At 40.2% G+C, this 22,615-nt stretch overlaps 1 protein-coding gene, 1 long non-coding RNA gene and 1 pseudogene across 2 annotated transcripts; all 3 read left to right on the forward strand.

The window, feature by feature from the left end:
- The window catches only part of LOC135342726 (integrator complex subunit 11-like), a 61,558-nt pseudogene extending 43,559 nt beyond the window's left edge, over nucleotides 1-17,999 (forward strand).
- Nucleotides 12,918-15,834, forward strand: LOC135342817 (uncharacterized). Its single transcript, XR_010396934.1, has 3 exons — nucleotides 12,918-15,128; nucleotides 15,365-15,447; nucleotides 15,499-15,834. It is a non-coding gene; the product is annotated as an uncharacterized LOC135342817 (long non-coding RNA).
- A 3,769-nt stretch (nucleotides 18,000-21,768) lies between the features above and the next one.
- Nucleotides 21,769-22,523, forward strand: LOC135342495 (uncharacterized). The gene is made up of 2 exons (XM_064539224.1): nucleotides 21,769-21,830; nucleotides 21,899-22,523. Exons 1-2 carry the CDS (start codon nucleotides 21,769-21,771, stop codon nucleotides 22,521-22,523), a joined length of 687 nt encoding a protein of 228 aa, XP_064395294.1.
- The last annotated feature ends 92 nt before the right edge of the window (nucleotides 22,524-22,615 follow it).

The raw sequence follows: 22,615 nt of genomic DNA on the forward strand, positions 1-22,615 counted from the left end.
AACAGCTAGCTACCCTAGATCCTTTATACTCCTAGTAGCTGTTGTCTAGCATCTCTCAAGTGATTTCAAGTGAGTCTACAGATGCATAATTGGTGGCAAAATTGTTGTAGAGTCAGACTACAACACATGGTAGTTTTTTCAAAAGGGGGGGGCTTCAGCCCCTCAAAATCACCCCTGGATCCGCCCCTGCTTTCTGCGTATGCGCTGTACGTGATTGTATTTGCTATTTATTATGCCTTGGGGCATAGCCGAATGAGGAATACGGTAAAGCTGACTGTGTGTCTTTTTATGGGATAGGAAACGCACACTGAATTTATATAGTGTCACCATATTCCATCCTCGTTATGCCCCGCCCACTAGCGTCATGCACAGACACAGTATAGCAGCTACATTAGTTTTGCTGGCAGAAATTCCACTGTAGTCTGCATACTAAGTGAGACTATATAAAGAGTTGTTTCCAATGTTACAAAGTTATAGAGGATTTTATAGAATAATAACATAATTAATGTCATTTTAATAGTTAGTTCGATAACTGTAAACTTTTTTGTTGTTCATTGTGATCACAATATAATATCCATAGAGCACTCACAACGGTGCATTAACTGGTTTGTAGTTGCAGCTACCAATAGCTATTGCTCTAGTGTAGAGCTAACTACATGTACTAAGTAGAATAGCAACCTTCTACGAACACATTTTACTATTCTTGATTCTGGAGAGACTGCAATGACCTTCAATGTACTGGTAAGCAAAACTAGCCTTTACTCGAGAATAAAGCCTTTATTTGCAAGTTAGCATTGCTAGAAGTAATAATAGGTGAGTGAGTAGTTGTACTTATCAACATTTGCACAATACCATTGTATAGGTGAATGAATAAGCTACAACATTATTCACAAATATTTCCCCAAAAGTTATTGTAGTGGGAAATCATTTTAGGTGAAAATGGGGTGATCGTAAAAAAAAAAATGTGTGTAATAAATTTAACAATTCATGTGTGAAAAAAATTAGACCTTAGCCGACGAGTTTGTTTGAGTTCCATCGCTAACAAAAAGTTATCCAAAAAACTTGATACTTGATTAGTAATCGCCTTGTGTACTTATGTTATCTAAACTATTCAGGAATGACCTTAGCCGACAACAAGTCTTTTCCATCGCTAAGCGATTGTCCACTATTTGTTGTTCTATAAACCACCACATACCCACCACCTTTGGTTGCCATGGATATATGTTTTAGATAGTTCTTTTACCTACACAATGGTATCAGCAGAATTTCTTTAAAATGTTACAATCACAAAATATTCACATTTATGTACCAGTAGTAGAAAATGTACGTGTGTTTTTTTACTCTCTAGACTAAAGGCGCTGTATACAGTGTTTTTAGCAAAATAAATCATATGTCACTGATTAGTTCATCAATGGTGTCACTTCTGAAGGCTCAGCTGTGCTTGGGCTCAGGAAGTTGGGAGCATGATCGGCTGTGTCCGTAGGTAGGCTGACTCTAGTGGAGGGTGGAGCAGTTCGTAGTCCTGGACCAGCCGTCTCAATATCTGCTCTGTTGGCAAACCTCACATGTCTTGTTCTGCTACGAAAACTGTAGCACATGTAGCCAAAAACTAGCAATGGGAAACACGATAGAGGAGAAGATAGAACTGTCTGTGTTATCGCTATTTCAGACATAAAAACCCCCAAAAGAATACAAATATACAATCCAAACATGAATAGAATAAAGAAAAATAGAGCAAAAAATATTCCTATTTCTTTCAGTACATCTCTTCTCCTTGCAATTTGCCTTCTCCATAGAGTACAAAACCATATAGTTAAAGCAACATTTCCTATGAAGCTTATTAGTACTAGTGCAGGTGGTATGACTAAATTGAGGTACAGAGCAATAGTGTTGATAGATAAATATCCCAGCACACTAACCACCGACCCGGCAAGCAATGTTATCATGACAAATATAAATTCAATAGAAAACGTGATCGATCACTCCAAGGACGCCTTCTTGAGAAACAACCACACAGTTTTGTTACCAGGGTAAAGTAGATAGAGCAGACCAGTATAGCTATAATCCACAGTAAACCGCCATATGCCACATGATGTACACAAGTCTAACTTTGTTGCAAAAGTTGAACATTGACTCGTTTGGTTTGAATGCAGGAATGCTCCAAAGCCATAATGCTCCAAGCTGTAATGTAGTGATGACAGTCATGTAGACTATCCTTCTTACAAGAAAGTTAGTCTTCTTTCGACAGATAAAGACAATATTTAAGACCATCCCAACAAAGCTCAGTGGAAACACCACTGAGAGAACTTGAACAATGAAGGCATCTGGCAGGGTTGTGTTGATGTACCACAAATCAGGATCAAGATAGTTGCACTCCATTCTCACAAACTTTCAAGTCAGCTTAGCTGTGTAAGTGATATCAGTCAAAGTATCAGTCACCTCGCTAATTAGATTCATAAACGCGTGGGCGAAACACAGGAAGTCGTGTGCCAAATAAGTCCTTAGCAACAGAGAATCATTGTAAAGTGTGCACAGCAAAGCAAAACAAAAGTACACAGCCAATGTTCCACGGGGCGTTTCATGCCTGCTATATGGGCCCGTTTTAATTTACAGCCTGAAATCCAACTGTTTGGTTAGATACTGCATATAGAAGTGCGGTAGAAAGGTGAAAATGAGCGTGGGCATGCTGAGCTAGAGATGTTGGACTGCCCATGCACGCAAAGATCTACGATTGCCTAGTCACATGATCGAACTGGAAATTTGCAAGCAGTCTAGCTAGCTATCTTAGCTAGCTGGTCTAGATTGTGTGTTTAGATTCAGAATATTAATGTGTTTTTCTAAATGTTAGATCTAAAGTCATCAATATCATCTAGCAGGTAGCTCTGCCACCAGAGCTGGCCACGCTGGTTCCCTGACTTGCAGTAGCTTGGTGGCCAAGCTACACCTTGGCAGTGTCTCGGCATAGTCCTCAGTATAGTACAGTACAGTTGATCTGTAATTATTAACTCCGAATGCGTGGGAGAATACCTTACGTCACGATTGTGGGCTACATATCGCCCATGTTCATAAAAATCCTTGTGGATCACGCAATTTCCCGAACCAGGCCTTACTTTTTCTTAACTGTACGCCCATTTCTTTTTTTGCTGCCTCATTTTGTCTATTCTTTTTTGCCTACCTTCTATTTATACATGAACAATGACAACAGCAAGAAAAAGTAAGGCCTGGGAACTTTCAAGTCAGCTTAGCTGTGTAGTATAATTTTGATATCTATCTCAAAGTATCAGGCACCTCGCTAATTAGATTCATAAAAACATGTGGCCGGAACACGCACAGGAAGTCATGTGCAAGTAAGTCCTTATAAACAACAGAGAATCAATGTAAAGCACAGCAAAGCAAAACAAAAAGTAAACAACCAGTAATGTGTTTGGTTATAGATACTGCACATATGGCAGCCAGCTGTCTGTAATCAGTGGGCTGGACTAGAATGGACTGCTGAAATGACCTTTTGACTTTTCTGCGTATGCGCTGTACGTGATTGTATTTACTATTTATTATGCCTCGTGGCATAGCCGAATGAGGGATACGGTAAAGCTGACTGTGTGTCTTTTTATGGGATAGGAAACGCACACTGAATTTATGTAGTGTCATCATATTCCATCCTCGTTATGCCCCGCCCACTAGCATCATGCACAGACACAGTATAGCAGCTACATTAGTTTTGTAGGCAGAAATTCCACTGTATAGTCTGCGTACTAAAAGTATAGGTGAGACTATAAAGAGTTGTTTACAAAGTATAGAGGATTTTATAGAATAATAATTATAATCATGAATAATGTCATTTTAGTTCGATAACTGTAAACTTTTTTTATTGTGATTACAAATTCCATAGAGCACTCACAACGGTGCATTAACTGGTTTGTAGTTTGTAGCTACCAATAGCTATCGCTCTAGTGTAGAGCTGACTACTACTAAGTAGAATAGCAACTTTCTACGAACAGATTTTGCTATTCCTGATTCTGGAGAGACTGCATTGGCCTTCAATTGGTAAGCAAAACTAGCCTTTACTCGAGAACAAAGCCTTTGTTTGCAAGTTAGCATTGCTAGAAGTAATAATAGGTGAGTGAGTAGTTGTACTATCAAGCCATTTGCACAATACCATTGTATAGCTAGGTGAATGAATAAGCTACAAATATTATTCACAAATATTTCCCCAAAAGTTGTTGTAGTGGGAAATCATTTTAGATGAAAATGGGGTGATCGTAAAAAAAATGTGTGTAATATCAAATATCTCTGGAACTAAATCTGAACAAATTTATTTATTTAATAATTCATGTGTGAAAAAATTAGACCTTAGCCGACAAGTTTGTTTGAGTTCCATCGCTAACAAAAAGGTACCCAACAAACCTGATGCTTGAGTAATAATTGCTGTGTGTACTTATGTTAGCTAAACTATTCAGGAATGTTGTGCCAGAAGTTCCCTTACCTTAGATTACAGCAAGTCTTTTCCATCGCTAAGCGATTGTCCACTATTGAAAAATCTTGCTGTTTTATAAACCACCACATACCCACCATCTTTGGTTGCCATGGATATATGTTTTAGATCGTTCTTTTACCTACACAATGGTATCAGCAGAATTTCTTTAATCACAAAATATTCACATTTATGTATATACATCAGTAGAAGAAAATTTACATGTGTTTTTTTACTCTCTAGACTAAAGGCACTGTATACAGTGTTCTTAGCATATATCACTGATTAGTCAACGGCGTCACTTCTGAAGGCTCAGCTGTGCTTGGGCTCAGGAAGTTGGGAGCATGATCGGCTGTGTCCGTAGGTAGGCTGACTCTAGTGGAGGGTGGAGCAGTTCGTAGTCCTAGACCAGCCGTCTCGATATCTGCTCTGTTGGCAAACCTCACATGTCTTGTTTTGCTACGAAAACTGTAGCACAAGTAGCCAAAAACTAGCAATGGAAAACACGATAGAAAAGAACATATGACTATCTGTGTTATCACTATGTCAGGCGTAATATAATAATTAAACCCACTACAAATATCCATTCCAATTACAAACAGAGTAAAGAAAAATAGAGCAAAAAATATTCCTATTTCTTTCAGTACATCTCTTCTCCTTGCAATTTGCCTTCTCCATAAACAAAACCATGTAATTAAAATAACATTTCCTAAGAAGCTTATTAGTACTAGTGCAGGTGGTATGACTGCAATAGATAGAGCGAGGTACAGAGAGGAGTTGCTATTGATATCTAAACAATATACCAGCACACTTAACACAATCCCGGCAAGCAATGTCGTCATGACAAATATACATTCCAATAGCAAACGCGATCGATCACTCCAAGGAAGCCTTCTTGAGAAACAACCGCCCAGTTTTGTTACCAGGGTAAAGTAGATAGAGCAGACTTGTATAGCCGTAATCAACATTCCACCGCCATATGCCACACTGATATACACATCTTTAACTTCGTCACAAAAGTTGAACATTGACTCATCTGGTTTGAATGCAGGAATGCTCCAAAGCCAAAATGCTCCAAGCTGTAGTGTAGTGATGACAGTCAAGTAGACTATCCTTCTTACTAGAAAGTTAGTCTTCCTTCGACAGAGAAACACAATATTCAACACCGTCCCAACAAAGCTCAGTGGAAACACCACCGAGAGAACTACTGCTTGAGCAATGAAGACATCTGGCAAGGTTGTGTTGATATTTGGAGGATATGAATACCTTGAATCAAGATATCTGCAATCCATTCTACAAACTTTAAAGTCAGCTTAGCTGTGTAGATATAATTTGATATCAGTCAAAGTATCAGGCACCTCGCTAATTAGATTCATAAACATGTGGGCTGAACACAGGTCATGTGCAAATAAGTCCTTAGCAACAGAGAATCACTGTAAATTAAAGCACAGCAAAGCAAAACAAAAATACACAGCTAATAATCCACGGAGCATTTTATGCCTCTTACAGGCCCATTACAGCCCAAAATCCATGTGCATGGTGTATTCAATTGTTTGGTTAGATACTGCATAGCAGCCGGCTTTCTGTAATCGGTGGACTGGACTACTTAGAATGGACTACCGAAATGACCTTTTGACCTTTCTGTGTATGCGCAGTACGTGATTGTACTTTGCTATTTATAAGCGTAGCCGCACGAGGGATACTGTATATAAAGCTGTCTGTCTGTCTTTTTATAGGATAGGAAACGCTAATGTAGTGTCGTCATGTTCCATCCTCGTTATGCCCCGCCCACTAGCATCATGCACAGACACAGTACAGAGGAGGTACGACAGGCGCGGTGCAGCTCAGGCAATTAACAATAATTATCCGCCCACGCCCCGCCCACCACGTATGTTTTTGCTGAGAGTAATCAGAGGCTAATTGCTTGAGCTGCACCGCGCCTATCGGACCTCCTCTGGACACAGTAAAATCGTAGTTTTTGCAAAAAAATGAATAGACAAACAGAAACTAAAAGTACCTGAGTATAACTTGTTTAAGGTTACGGTCAACCGTTTGCTCATTAATTATTCATGAGCTAGATCTAGTGATCTTTTCCAGCTAGAATGAGCTGGAAGTCCAGCTGAAACGCAGTAGTCATTTCATGGCTCGAATAGACATTTTTATTAGTGCAGATGGTATGACTATAATAATTAGAAAGAAGTACAGAGCGAAGTTTTTTACTCCGATATATAAACAATATGCCACCACACTAAACACCAACCCGGCAAGCAATGTTATCATGACAAATATACATTCCAATAGCAAACGCGATCGATCACTCCAAGGACGCCTTCTTGAGAAACAACCGCCCAGTTTTGTTACCAGAGTAAAGTAGATAGAGCAGACCAGTAGAGCTGTAATCCACATTTCACCACTACTTGCCACACTGACGTACACATCTCTAACTTGGTAACAAAAGTTGAACATTGACTCATCTGGTTTGAATGCAGGAATGCTCCAAAGCCATAATGCTCCAAGCTGTAGTGTAGTGATGACAGTCGTATGTAGACTATCTAGAAAGTTAGTCTTCCTTCGACAGATAAACACAATATTCAACACCATCCCAACAAAGCTCAATGGAAACACCACTGAGAGAACTACTGCTTGAGCAATGAAGACACCTGGCAGGGTTGTGTTGATATTTGGATAGCTCGAATTAGAATCAAGATAGCTGCACTCCATTCTCACAAATTTTGAAGTAAGCTTTGCTGTGTAGCTATAGGTTGATATCAGTCAAAGTGATCAGGCACCTCGCTAATAAACATGTGGGCTGAACACAGGTCATGTGCAAGTAATTTGTATAAGTCCTTAACAACAGAGTAAATTAAAGCACAGCAAAGCAAAACTAAAATACATGCACATGCAGCCAATAATCCACAGGGCGTTTCATGCCTGTTACGTGCCCGTTACAGACCAAAATCTACGTACACGGTGTATTCAACTCTTTAGTTATATAGATACTGCATAGCAGCCGGCTGTCTGTAATCGGTGGACTGGACTACTTAGAATGGACTATTGGAATGACCCTTTGACCTTTCTGTGTATGCGCATGCAGTACGTTATTGTACTTTGCTATTTATTATGTCTCGAGGCGTAGCCGCATGAGGTATACGGTAAAGCTGACTGTATGTCTTTTTATAGGATAGGAAACGCACACTGAGTTTATGTAGTGTCGTCATTATTCCATTCTCGTTATGCCCCGCCCACTAGCATCATGCACAGACACAGTATAGCAGCTACATTAGTTGTCCTGGCAGAAATTCCACTGTAGTCTGTATACTAAAAGTAACTATAGGTGAGACTATAAAGAGTTGTTTCCAATTAATGTTACAAACTATAGAGGATTTTATATATCTGCAAGAATATGAATAAAGTCATTAACAAGACTAATTTAATAACGTACAGCTGGTAATTTTCGTGGGGCAAAATATTCGTGGTTTTTGTGGTTCTAATAATCTCAATTATCTGGCCCTCCATTTTCTGCAACCTCGGCTTGGCAATTTTCACTTCAGAAAATGGGTGTGTCCCTTAAATGCGCATGCGCATTGCAGCTGTTACTATGGAAACAATCCTGATTATCTTCTGAGCATGTGCAGGCGGTTATCACTTAAATTGGTGGATCAAGGCGTGGTTTATCCATTCAATTATCCGGCGGCCTGCCTCTGGAACCCAGGTGTCCGGATAATCAAGGTTCTACTGTACCAAACTGTTCCGAAAATGCCAACGACAGAATATAAGCACAGGCTGTGGTTACTACAGTTGTAGATCCTAGTCAGCATATTGTTTTTCCGCTTTCGGTCTACAATAATTATTAAATGACAGCTGGTGTACAGTGCGTCCAGTCTAGAGAGTAAAATACCACAATAGGGTGAGTAGTTGTACTTAAATGTATCTCAAGATTTGCACAATACCATTGTATATAGGTGAATGAATAAGCAGATACAACATTATTCAAAAATATTTCCCCAAAAGTTGTTGTAGTGGGAAATCATTTTAGGTGAAAATGAGAGTGATTTCATATCACAAGTTTGACATTTTATTTAACAATTCATGTGTAGACTTTAGCCGACAAATTTGCTTGAGTTCCATCGCTATAAGCAAAAAGTTATCCAAATAATAATTGATTAGTAATCAGTTTATGTACTTATGTTAGCTAAACTATTCAGGAATGTTGTGTCAAAGTTCCCTTACCTTAGCCGACAACAAGTCTTTTCCATCGCTATATATATAAGCGATTGTTCACTATTGAAAAATCTTGTTTTATAAACCACCATATACCCACCACATTTGGTTGCCATGGATATATGTTTGGATATGTTTTAGATTGTTCTTTTACCTACACAATGGTATCAGCAAAATTTCTTTAAAATGTTACATCACAAAATATTCACATTTATATATACCAGTGGAAACAAATTTACGTTTTTTTGCTCTCTAGACTGTATAATTATAGCATATTATATGTCACTGATTAGTTTATCAATGGTGTCACTTCTGAAGGCTCAGCTGTGCTAGGGCTCAGGAAGTTGGGAGCATGATCGGCTGTGTCCGTAGGTAGGCTGACTCTAGTGGAGGGTGGAGCAGTTCGTAGTCCTGGACCAGCCGTCTCGATATCTGCTCTGTTGGCAAACCTCACATGTCTCGTTATGAAAACCAGTAAATCATGAATTATAGATACTGTGAACATATTTAAGACCCATAAATGGATGGTCAGGATACCTAAACCATTGAACAATTATGTGATGAAGTCTAGGACCTTAGCTGTACAAGATTACTGTTTTATTACTCTAACCGATTACCCACTATAACAATTTGCTGTTGTTCTATTAATCATCACAAACCCACCACCTTATGTTTCCATGGAAAAATTTTTGGGTATGTTGTAGCTTGGTCATTCACCTACACATTAGTGTCAACACCATTTCTTAGAAATGTTCCACTCGAAAGATATTTACATTTAAGTACAGCTACTCACAAATTTGTGGTATACTCGCATCACCATGGAGCAGTTGTAGTTATAAAATTCTATGGCTTAAAAATGAATTATTTTGACCACCAACCGCATTCAATCATCTGGCCCTCCATTATTTGGAACGTTGATTATCAGGCTTGGCAACTTTCTTTCATTTTAATAATTCAGAAAATGGGCGTATCCTTTAAATGTGCATGCGCAATACAGCTGTTACTATGGAGACAAGCCTGCTTATCTTTTGAGCATGCGCGGGCAACCATGCTGTTCATCACTTAAGTGGGTGCGGTTTATCCATTCAATTATCCGGTTATCCAGCAATCTGAACCAAGGTTTCCGGATAATCGAGGTTCTACTGTACCAAACTGTTCCAAAAATTCCAACCACAGAATATTAGAGCAGGGCTGTGGTTGTCTATAAGGGAAGGCTATGGTTTACTACATGCAGTTGTAGATTTTCATTTGATCTCTATGGCTTTCATTCTACAATATTATTTCAGTAAAATGACAGCTGATTATACATAATGTACATTGTACATATTTTTAGCAAAATAAATGTGTCCTATTATATGTCACTGATTAGTTTATCAATGGTGTCACTTCTGAAGGCTCAGCTGTACTTGGGCTCAGGAAGTTGGGAGCATGATCGGCTGTGTCCGTAGGTAGACTGACTCTAGTGGAGGGTGGAGCAGTTCGTAGTCCTGGACCAGCCGTCTCGATATCTGCTCTGTTGGCAAACCTCACATGTCTTGTTCTGCTACGAAAACTGTAGCACATGTAGCCAAAAACTAGCAATGGGAAACACGATAGAGGAGGAGATAGAACTATCTGTGTTATTACTAAGGCAGGCGTAAAAAAATGAAACAACACACTGCAAAGATCCAATCCAAACACAAACAGAGTAAAGAAAAATAGAGCAAAGAATATTCCTATTTCTTTCAGTACATCTCTTCTCCTTGCAATTTGCCTTCTCCATAGAGTACAAAACCATATAGTTAAAATAACATTTCCTATGAAGCTTATTAGTACTATTGCAGGTGGTATGACTATAATAATTATTTGCAGAGGAAAGTTGTCAAATTCGTTCAAATATAAATATGCCAGCACATTTAACACCGACCCGGCAAGCAATGTTATCATGACAAATGTAAATTCCAATAGCAAACGTGATCGATCACTCCAAGGACGCCTTCTTGAGAAACAACCACACAGTTTTGTTACTAGGGTAAAGTAGATAGAGCAGACCAGTATAGCCGTAATCCACACTAAACCGATATCTGCCGCACTGGTGTACACTTGTTCAACTTCGTCACAAAAGTTGAACATTGACTCATCTCGTTTGAATGCAGGAATGCTCCAAAGCCATAATGCTCCAAGCTGTAGTGTAGTGATGACAGTCACGTAGACTATCCTTCTTACTAGAAAGTTAGTCTTCCTTCGACAGACAAACACAATGTTTAAGACCATCCCAACAAAGCTCAATGGAAACACCACTGAGAGAACTACTGCTTGAACAATGAAGACATCTGGCAGGGTTATGTTGATAGTTGGAAGAAATGGATACCACGGATTAGGATCAGGATTAAGATAGCTGCACTCCATTCTCACAAACTTTCAAGTCAGCTTAGCTGTGTAGATATAATTTTGATATCAGTCAAAGTTCAAGGATCAGGCACCTCGCTAATTAGATTCATAAACATGTGGTGTGGGCTAAACACAGGTCATGTGTAAGTCATTTGTAAGTCCTTAGCAACAGAGAATCAATGTAAATGTAAATTAAAGCACAGCAAAGCAAAACAAAAATACACAGCCGATAATCCACGAGGCGTTTCATGTCTGTTACGGGCCCGTTTTACAGTCTAAAATCCACGTGGTATATTCAATTGTTTGGTTAGATACTGCATATATAATTATAGCAGCCGGCTGTCTGTAATTGGTGGACTGGACTGCTGAAATGACCTTTTGACCTTTCTGCGTATGCGCAGTACGTGATTTTACTTTGCTATTTATTACGCTTGAGTTCCATCGCTAAGCAAAAAGTTATCCAAAAAACCTGATAATTGATTAGTAATCGCTGTGTGTACTTATGTTAGCTAAACTATTCAGGAATGTTGTGCCAAAGTTCCCTTACCTTAGCCGACAACAAGTCTTTCCATCGCTATATATATAAGCGATTGTCCACTATTGAAAAATCTTGTTTTATAAACCACCATATACCCACCACCTTTGGTTGCCATGGATATATGTTTGGATATGTTTTAGATTGTTATCAGCAAAACTTCTTTAAATGTTACATCACAAAATATTCACATTTATATACCAGTGGAAGCAAATTTACGTTTTTTTTACTCTCTAGACTGTATAATTATAGCATATTATATGTCACTGATTAGTTTATCAATGGTGTCACTTCTGAACTCAGCTGTGCTTGGGCTCAGGAAGTTGGGAGCATGATCTGCTGTGTCTGTAGGTAGGCTGACTCTAGTGGAGGGTGGAGCAGTTCGTAGTCCTGGACCAGCCGTCTCGATATCTGCTCTGTTGGCAAACCTCACATGTCTTGTTCTCCTACGAAAACTGTAGCACATGTATAGCCAAAAACTAGCCATGGAGTAATTCAGTAATTCCACTGTAGTCGACCTATATACTAAAAGTAACTAGGTGAGGAACTCACAGTGTTTTATAAAGAGTTGTTTCCAATGTTGATTTTTTATATCTGCAAGTATAATATAATCATGAATAATGTCACATTACAAGCCTAGTTAGTTCAATAACTGTAAACTTTTTTGTTTTTTACAATCTACAGCTAATTTATATAAGCTTGTTATTATAGAATGAGAATATCTACGATAGTCTAAGACTTGTTAAAGGATTATTTTGTTTTTTTGTCGTAGTTTTTGGAGAAAAATGAATAGACAAACAGAAACTAAAAGTACCTGAGTATAACTTGTTTAAGGAAATGATGTGAGTTTTACCCCACCCAGTTGCTATGATACAGACCCCAATCTGGTTAATATTAATTTTGAGTTGAATGATTATCTTATCTGATTGGGCGGGTACTTTAGCTAATTAAGGTCACTAATTGGAATTTTTCTTGTAGCCTAGTTTTTAGTTTCTGTAAGCTTAAAAAGTTATATTTCAGGGGTGTAAACATTTTATTTTCGCCAATTTTGCTCAGAAGCAGAGATACAGGCCTCGAGACCAGCTTTGCATTGGTGTATTCCCCGGCCACCTGGCCAGGCCACACCCAGCTAATGGGCCCCATTCATTTGGGAGGAGGGCGCCAACGTCATCCAGATACTCATGCAGTGGTTCAAGTGAGCCAGTTAATTGTAAAGGCACAGGATTCAGCAACTGTCTTAGCACGTGTAGAATTAAAAGTACAACATGGTAAAAATAAAAAGTATACAGCACAATATATTTAAAATGAACATATACATGCAGCTCTAGATGCATTGTACAGTTAAAATGTGCTAAATTAATGTGTCCAATCATAATTACGTCACTAATTAGTTTATCAATAGCGTCACTTCTGAAAGCTCAGCTGTACTTGGACTCAGGAAGTTGGGAGCATGATCGGCTGTGTCCGTAGGTAGGCTGACTCTAGTGGAGGGTGGAGCAGTTCGTAGTCCTGGACCAGCCGTCTCAATATCTGCTCTGTTGGCAAACCTCACATGTCTTGTTCTGCTATGAAAACTGTAGCACATGTAGCCAAAAACTACCAATGGGAAACACGATAGAAGAGGAGATATGACTGTCTGTGTTATCACGACAGGCGTAACAGGAAAGATAGTACAATGAAAGCACCGCAGGTGCTGATGCCTCGGTGGAGGTGCCAAAGCTACATAACATAAAACTACTAATAGCTAGCTTTTATATTATACACACATTGATTATAATTATCATGATGAATTTTGCTGCATGCAATCAACCGAATAGAGTGGGTAATGATCGACCATGATTGTTGTTAAAAACGATCGATGCCAAAAGTTCAAGTCTAAAATTAATGGCTGAAAGTCAGCAGAGCCTTGCAGCTCTCTGCTCACTCTTGCAGCTACCAATAGCTAGCGTTCTAATGCAGAGCTAACTACTAAGTAGAGTAGTAACACTCGGTGAATAAGTTTTGCTACGGACTCTTCTGAAAAGGCTGCAATAGCATTCCAAGTAAGCAAAACTAGGCATAACTTGAGAACGAAGCATTATTTTGCAAATCCACGAATTAAAATCCAAGTAAACATGACTAGAAGCCTATAGAAACTCTTACTTGCACTTGATTCATCCTTGAGCAGCTGTAGCGGTCTACACAGACACACACACAGACACACAAACACACTACCGTATACCTCGCTTGCGCATGCGCACCGAGGCATAAATATCCATTCCCAACACAAACAGAGTAAAAAAAAATAGAGCAAAAAATATTCCTATTTCTTTCAGTACATCTCTTCTCCGTGCAATTTGCCTTCTCCATAGAGTACAAAACCATATAGTTAAAACAACATTTCCTATGAAGCTTATTAGTACTAGTACAGGTGGTATGACTAAAATAATCATTTGCTGAGTGAGGTACAGAGCGAAGTTTGTCAGCACACTAAACACCAACCCGACAAGCAATGTTATCATGACAAATATAAATTCCAATAGAAAACGCGATCGATCACTACAAGGACGCCTTCTTGAGAAACTTACTAGGGTAAAGTAGATAGAGCAGACCAGTATAGCCGTAATCCACAGTAAACCGCTCTTTGCCACACTGAAGTACACACGTCTAACTTGGTAACAAAAGTGGAACATTGACTCATCTCGTTTGAATGCTGGAATGCTCCAAAGCCATAATGCTCCAAGCTGTAGTGTAGTGATGACAGTCATGTAGACTATCCTTCTTACTAGAAAGTTAGTCTTCCTTCGACAGATAAACACAATGTTTAAGACCATCCCAACAAAACTCAATGGAAACACCACTGAGAGAACTGCTGCTTGAGCAATGTAGACATCTGGCAGGGTTGTGTTGATATTTGTAGAATATGGATACCACGAATCAGGATCAGGATCAAGATAGCTGCAGTCCATTCTCACAAACTTTCAAATCAGCTTAGCAGTGTAGATGTGATTTTGATATCAGTCCATCAGGCGCCTTGCTAATTAGATTCATAAACGCATGGGCGAAACACAGGAAGTTCTTAGCAACAGAGAATCAATGTAAAGCACAGCAAAACAAAACAAAAATACACAGCCAATAATACACAGGGCGTTTCATGCCTGTTACGGGCCCGTTACAGCCCAAAATCCACGTGGTGTATTCAACTGTTTGGTTAGATACTGCATAGCAGCCGGCTGTCTGTAATCAGTGGACTGGATAGCCTCGATCCCAGGCCGAGTTTTCGCTTTTATAACGGTTAGGCGAACAACTGGGCCTGGTACTAGTTGTCTGCGCATGCGTCAGTCGTTCGTCAGATTCTGACGAATGGATATTCTCGTTCACTTTCGTGACATTTATATTCGTGTACTATCGTGTACTAGAAGTCAGTTCCCGTTTTATCATTATTGGAATCGATTGGAATGGCTCTTAGCTGAAGCTTCTCTCTTCTCTGAAGCTTATTCTGAAGACTGAACAACAAGGGAAGAGGTATAAAGCTTTGTCAAGCTTGTTAAGGTCAGATATTTTTGTGTGGGCCCTATGGCTATGCTATTAAGTCTTGTTCATGTTTGGCAAGATCTACCGGTACGTAGGTAGACTATAGTTTCATCATTAATATAATGGATCAAGTGAAGAGTGTGAGCTAGAGAACTTGGTGCTGCCATCATCAGCTCGTCGACAATGACACTATAACCGAGAAATTTAATATGTATAGATCTACACGTATTTAAAATGTCTACTTCTCTGTACAGGATCTAGGAGCAATGGCTAATATCCAGCTATCCCAACAGTGCTCCTCTTGGCTATACTAACGGACGAGACTGGACAGTTTGAGGTAAGGGTTTAACCGTCTTTGGTTTCTTTTAATATTGTCCTATACTCACAGGACTGGAGTATGACCTGCTCATTCGAGCGTTGCTGGGTAGCTCAGAGACATCAAGAGAATCTACGTTTTCTCAAGCAAAATTTAACTGAGTTACGAGTTGGGGCCTAGAATCACAGAAGTCCAGCAGCCTGCTAAATCTTTTTGAAACGTAATTTGAAGGCATTCAATCATCCTGAAGTTTCCCTGGGTCACTGTAATTGTGCTGCAGCACAACTGGCAACTCCCCAGGCCTTTGTGAAGCAGCTCCCTATGTGCATCTTTTGTGTACTCACTCTGTGCATTTTCTGTGTACAAATTTCGATTATTGATTTATTAAATATTTTTGCCAACCACAAATATACAATGAAAATTTGACGCATGCGCAGACAACTAGTACCAGGCCCAGTTGTTCGCCTAACCGTTATAAAAGCGAAAACTCGGCCTGGGATCGAGGCTATGGACTGGACTAGCCTCGAGACCAGCCGTTCGTTATCTGAAAGAACGCCTGGTCAAGTTCCAATGTAGCACTCGTTCTATGGTCCAGGAATTTCTTGGACCGGTAATTGCCCGCAAAGGTCCGCCCAAGGTGTATTACCAATGAATATCATTATGATGCTATAAAATGCTGACTCAGCTAGAACGAGTGCTACATTGGAACTTGACCAGGCGTTCTTTCAGATAACGAACGGCTGGTCTCGAGGCTAGGACTGGACTACTTAGAATGGACTACTGGAATGACCTTTCTGTGTATGCACAGTGCATGATTTGTGAGAGCAGTGCAGGATTGGCTATTTATACTTTAGGATATTATACACATATAGATAGTTCTATATATACACATTATATACGCCAGGAGCCCATAAAGAGAAGGAGTGGCTAACTTCAACGTATACTCGGGGATCACGTTTCGTAATTGCCCGTGAAACCGCACTTCGAAGCGACTAAGTGCTTGCAAACCGCAGCCCTGCATTGCGTATAACACGTGTAGGGATTCAATCACTTAAGTGACTCTGCATAATATGGAAATGCGGTCATAGCCATTTACGAAACGTGATCCCCGTAGTCAGCTGCTCCTTCTCTTTATGGGCTCCTTTATACACATATGTTATATTGCATAGAGTGATGTATAAAGTCACAAATTACCACCGTAAAGTAGTATAATATGACTCAGTTTCGTGCATTGTCTAGTATTTCAGTTATGATGTTATTCTTTTGATAGTTAGTATTCCATTCAATACCAGTATATAATGTGCATAACATGCATATAATTATAGTTATGCACATGTTATACACACATGTTAGACATAAAGTCAACGTGATAATAATTATGTCACACTTACGCATAACTGTTATGCGTAAGTGTGACATAATACCAGTATAATTATACCACGTTATGCAAATGTTATACACATGTTAGACATTAGGGATACAGTAAGCTGACTGTATATGTGTGTGTGTGTGTGCGTGTATTCCAGCTGTAACTGCTCAGCAATTGCAATGTGACATAAAATATAATTGTCAACGCACCAGTCGCTACTTTTAGAGGTCAGAAAATTGCCTAATAGATCCCATAATTGGAGGGTCACCTTAGTACGGTTATGAACTTTTGACCTCTTGTAGACACTTTTTTGGATTATTTTTCATGCAGTTTTAAATTTTCGAATTAATACATGTACGAAAAGTATGAAAATGCCCACTACACTGTACTCTGTATTAATTGCCTCAGGCTGCTCCTAAGAACGTGATGCTGGTTCATGGGGAGGCGTCCAAAATGGAATTCCTCAAACAAAAAGTGATGAAAGAATTTGGTGTCAACTGCTACATGCCGGCCAACGGGGAAACGGTTACCATTAAGACTCCGCCCACAATACCAGCTGACATGTCCCGCCTCCTCTTCAAGAAAACTCTGGAATCTTGTTATAGTAAGCGAACATTGCCTCCTCCCTAATTTAAATGACACGTAATATTTGGATATTATTAAGGAGCTGTATCTAATTAATGGTTGCCTTGTATACATGCAGGTCCGGATGCTAAGAGAATTTGTCCCTCCCCCAGCGTTGCCCCGGTAACAGGTCTGTTAGTGATGAAGAATGATGTAAGTCTATAGTGATCGATTATGTTCACAATTTATATTTTTTTCTCACGCCCTCCAGTCTATCCGAATGTTGGATAGCTCTGAGTCAATGTCTGAGGTTGGCCTCACTGCCCACACCCTCACAATCTCCACCACCCTCACAGTCGAGGACCATGCCCACACACCTGCACACTTTGTCGATCAACTCGCTCAAGTGACGGCCAAATTGCTACCTGACCATGTCATCAGTTGTCATGACAACACTGTGGCTCTCTCGGGAACGTCTGTTACCATCGAAGTTGTGAACTTTGAACCCAACCCTGAGATGCTCGTTAATTGGAATATAGAGGATGATAGCCTCGGAGAGTTCGTATGCTCCTCTCTACGCAGAAACTTGTCTCGACTATTATGAACACTTAATTAATTCTGCTAGTGTAATAATCTTATAATTATATACATGTACATGTATCGATATTTATCAATTATTTTTCAACATCAATAATGGAATTTTAATGGGGTTGACACAATAATTATTACCTGAATATACCAGCTAGAGTGTGCATGAAGTGAGATATAATATAAAACAGAGGGAGGTGGCTCTAAAAGTGCATAATTATGCTACTGACACAACTAGTCGAGTCTCTATGGTTCCTGATGTACAAGCAGCTCCACCTCTTCCTGCACCGTCAGCTGTGCCTTGGTGGGGTCATCCTCTACACCCAGCCCTCTGTCACCCGCACCACCTAGCATGAGCCGGCGCTGGGCATGGGGCTGCAGACGACCCAACTTATACTCTTTGTGAATATAGACTAATAGTATTATTATAATAGAAAAGATGCCATTATTGACCATTGATCTATATAGGTGTGGCCATCATTATAGATGAATAGCGTAAATGGTTCCGGTGATCCGAGCACTGCACGTACCTCCAGGGAAGCAGCTCTGCCTAGCTAGCCCAATTGAAGTGGACTCTGCTGTGTGGGTAGTGTGCATGTAGATCTAAACATGGATAAAGATATTGAACACACTGAAGGTCAGTGGATCTCAGGTACTTGTATACACTTGACTCCAGTACTGAGTCCCAGACATCTGCATGGGTGAGAGAAAAAATCTCGTCACCTGCACTTGTCGTCTGCTGGGCTAGTACACAATTCATAGCTGCATGTTCCCTCGTGTATATCCGAGACCACTGAAATGTCTTAGTATCGTGATTATAATTACAGCCCCAGCCGGGAAAAATGAATTAGAATAATTATGAGCATGGCCGCCTCTATATATATGGTTGGGGATGGGGGATGGGCGAGGCACGTCTATCTACACTATTAGAACCCCCAAATTGTGCTCGATCCAAGCTGGTGTTTATGGGCTACAGTTAGTCGTCTATAGTGTCAAGTGCAATCTCTAGTACACAGGTGGATGTACGGTTTGATTTTTGGCCTCTGTATTTTACTGCTGCATCTTATTGTAGAACTATTCATCATCAAAAAATGTTATGGGTCAAAAAAGTAAAGCCGGCTGCCTTGGTAGCACAAACACGCCTTTTTATAAGCGCCAATTAAAGTAACCGTTGGCGCTTTTCAGCGTTTAGGTCCTAAAAATTGCGTCAAGTCTGAGCTTATAATTATGGTGGCGCTGTATCAACTACGGTAGATGGACATCAGTTTGTAGCATTTGCAGAGGGAAACAAAAATCTGATGTTTGCAATTTCAATTTAGTATTTTTGATGTTGTTTTGGAACATTGACCTTTTCGTTGCATCACTGATTCAGTTGACGTGTGCACTTCTAGCATGTACATAGATGTATACCAAGTTTAATTATACACTGCAGTCCAACCTCGAAGGGGAAACCTAATCAACCTTGAACGTTGAATAAACCAGACTACCCTCCTAACTACTGTCCATAGCAGCTAGGAAATGTTCGAGGCGCTTAAGTATGTCATGAACTGAATTGTAATTGAATTTCCTTGTTCGTGATTAGTCTGTATACCTTTATAATTATATAGCTAACTCTAATATTAAGTGTGTACTATATTTATTTGTAGAACTACCAGTACTCAAAAGTTTGTATGCCCACTGCAGTGCTTTTTTTACATGTTGGTAAAGGGTCTCATGCATCTAGCCCATTCGCCTTCCACCCGCCTTTGTATTATTGATACAGACAGTATACCCAGGGCTTCATAGAGGTGGGACGCTCACCCCCTGGCTACAATTTTCCCCCCCTGGCAATTGTAAAAGAAAATATAGGCCATAACACACAGTGTTACGGCCTGTGACACACCAACCAAACAAAAAACTCTGCCTAATTATTCAATATTGAGTTTTTTACGAAGCTCTGCTATTCTACTACTCTTTCTGTTCATACGTTCACAATTTATTCTTCTAAGTCACTTTCTGTAAGTACAGAGGGAGCGACTTTCATTAACTAATATAAGTGAGAAAGGCTTGTGTTGCTCAGGCTATGGCTTTTATCTAGTACCATTCAGCCTAGGCAACTGCATTTTTATTACATTCCCCAATGCTATTATAACAATAACCCTGACACTGACACCACAGTTCCTAAAAATGCACCAGATGCGATATACGACAGTCTAAACACAAAACTTTCCTTGGGGCATGCCCCCAGACTCCCCCCTAGATGGCCATGTGCTAACACACACAGATAATCGCCTCGCCGCTCATTTTTCTAAAATGTTGATTTTGCCCCCCCCCCCCCCCCCTGTCATTTTTCTGTATGAAGGCCTGATACCTAAAACTTTATCATAAAGCCTTATAAGTATCCAAATTACCCATCCCATTGACAAATTGGGGGAGCAGAAAATTGTTGCCGTATAGCGCGATATTTTCGAAGCACTTATATTTCGTGGAATGGCCTCTAAAAGCATTCGTTGCACAATGTTCGCGGAATGACAGCTTATATATACCGGAATAATTATATATAGCAGATAATTCTAATTAAAGAACAATTTTCGTGGACTTAATGTTCGTGTAGGATTGCTAACCCACGAAATCCGCGAAAATTTCGCGCTATACGGTATACATAATTATGGCTACAATAATTATATGCAGCAATAATTGCTTTTGCGACGCTGCCCAACTCAGTATTATGAATGTGGTCCACTAGTGGTTACAACCGCTGAAGGGTGACAACCTGCATGGGCCCTTTTAGTGGGTTGCAACTATAGTCGATCAGTTACAGTGAGTGTATCCATTGTTAATTAACAGCCTGAATTTCATTATTGTTGTCTTTTACCCTGTTTAAAGTGTCGTTAAAATTATTTTGTAGAAATCCATGCCACCCCAAGACGACGGTGTCAATGTGGAGAATACTGTCATATTCGTTGTAATAAATTTCCCTCCTGTAAGGCCGTTTTTCCACCTTCCCATAAGAAACTGGCTGTAGGAGAGCCAAGAAAGTATCCTGCGGATCTATTGGCACAACTTCACAAAAAGGTTGAGTGGAATTACATTGGAATTGTTGCCGGACTTTAAACAATAATTATAACCAGTTATCAGCACATTGATTATAATTACATAGTGATAATTATACTACTTGCATGTATGATTGTTGCACACTTATGCAAGTTAATTGCATGGCTGAAGTGATGTATCATGCTTATAGCTACCAACATAATTATGATCAGAGACAAAATCTACAACTGATGCACAGTATGCATGCGTTCGATACTTTCTTCTCTCTTTTATTATGGACTCTTTCTATAATTGTGATGTCTCACACATGGTACATTTATTTATGAATGTTAACTTTGTTTTTGTGTTCCTCCAGGCAAACCAGTTGCACCAACTTGGATATGATGTCTTTATCGTTACGCATAGGTATTCCAAAGTACACACTTATCAAAGAATCACTACACCTGGTGCAGCTAAGGAGTTCAGTCATAAATATGAAAACGTTTTTCAATTGTGGAAGTCTTACATGAATGTGAAACCCAATACTACCCTAACTAACAGTTCCACCCTCTCTACTAGCCCTACCAGTCAACCTGCTGCCGACTCTAACAGTGCCCCGACACAGGAAAATGTTCCCATCAACACTAACAGTTCCACCCTCTCTACTAGCCCTACCAGTCAGCCTGCTGCCGTCTCTAACAGTGCCCCGACACAGGAAAATGTTCCCATCAACACTAACAGTTCCACCCTCTCTACTAGCCCTACCAGTCAGCCTGCTGCCGTCTCTAACAGTGCCCCGACACAGGAAAATGTTTCCATCAACACTAACAGTTCCACCCTCTCTACTAGCCCTACCAGTCAGCCTGCTGCCGTCTCTAACAGTGCCCCGACACAGGAAAATGTTTCCATCAACACTAACAGTTCCACCCTCTCTACTAGCCCTACCAATCAGCCTGCTGCCGACTCTAACAGTGCCCCGACACAGGAAAATGTTTCCATCAACACTAACAGTTCCACCCTCTCTACTAGCCCTACCAGTCAGCCTGCTGCCGACTCTAACAGTGCCCCGACACAGGAAAATGTTCCCATCAACACTAACAGTTCCACCCTCTCTACTAGCCCTACCAGTCAGCCTGCTGCCGTCTCTAACAGTGCCCCGACACAGGAAAACGTTCCCATCAACACTAACAGTTCCACCCTCTCTACTAGCCCTACCAGTCAGCCTGCTGCCGACTCTAACAGTGCCCCGACACAGGAAAATGTTCCCATCAACACTAACAGTTCCACCCTCTCTACTAGCCCTACCAGTCAGCCTGCTGCCGACTCTAACAGTGCCCCGACACAGGAAAATGTTCCCATCAACACTAACAGTTCCACCCTCTCTACTAGCCCTACCAGTCAGCCTGCTGCTGCTGTCTCTAACAGTGCCCCGACACAGGAAAATGTTCCCATCAACACTAACAGTTCCACCCTCTCTATACTAGCCCTACCAGTCAGCCTGCTGCTGCTGTCTCTAACAGTGCCCCGACACCGGCAACAGTTACTGTCTTCACTACCACCCTAACTGATAGAAAGAAACGTCGTCGTTGCGGTGTCTGCGATGGGTGCCGACATCCTAATTGTGGTACATGCCCGACATGCTTAAATCAGAAATGG

This window comes from Halichondria panicea, chromosome 10, assembly GCF_963675165.1.
Source record: "Halichondria panicea chromosome 10, odHalPani1.1, whole genome shotgun sequence".
In the NCBI taxonomy this organism is placed as follows: domain Eukaryota; kingdom Metazoa; phylum Porifera; class Demospongiae; order Suberitida; family Halichondriidae; genus Halichondria; species Halichondria panicea.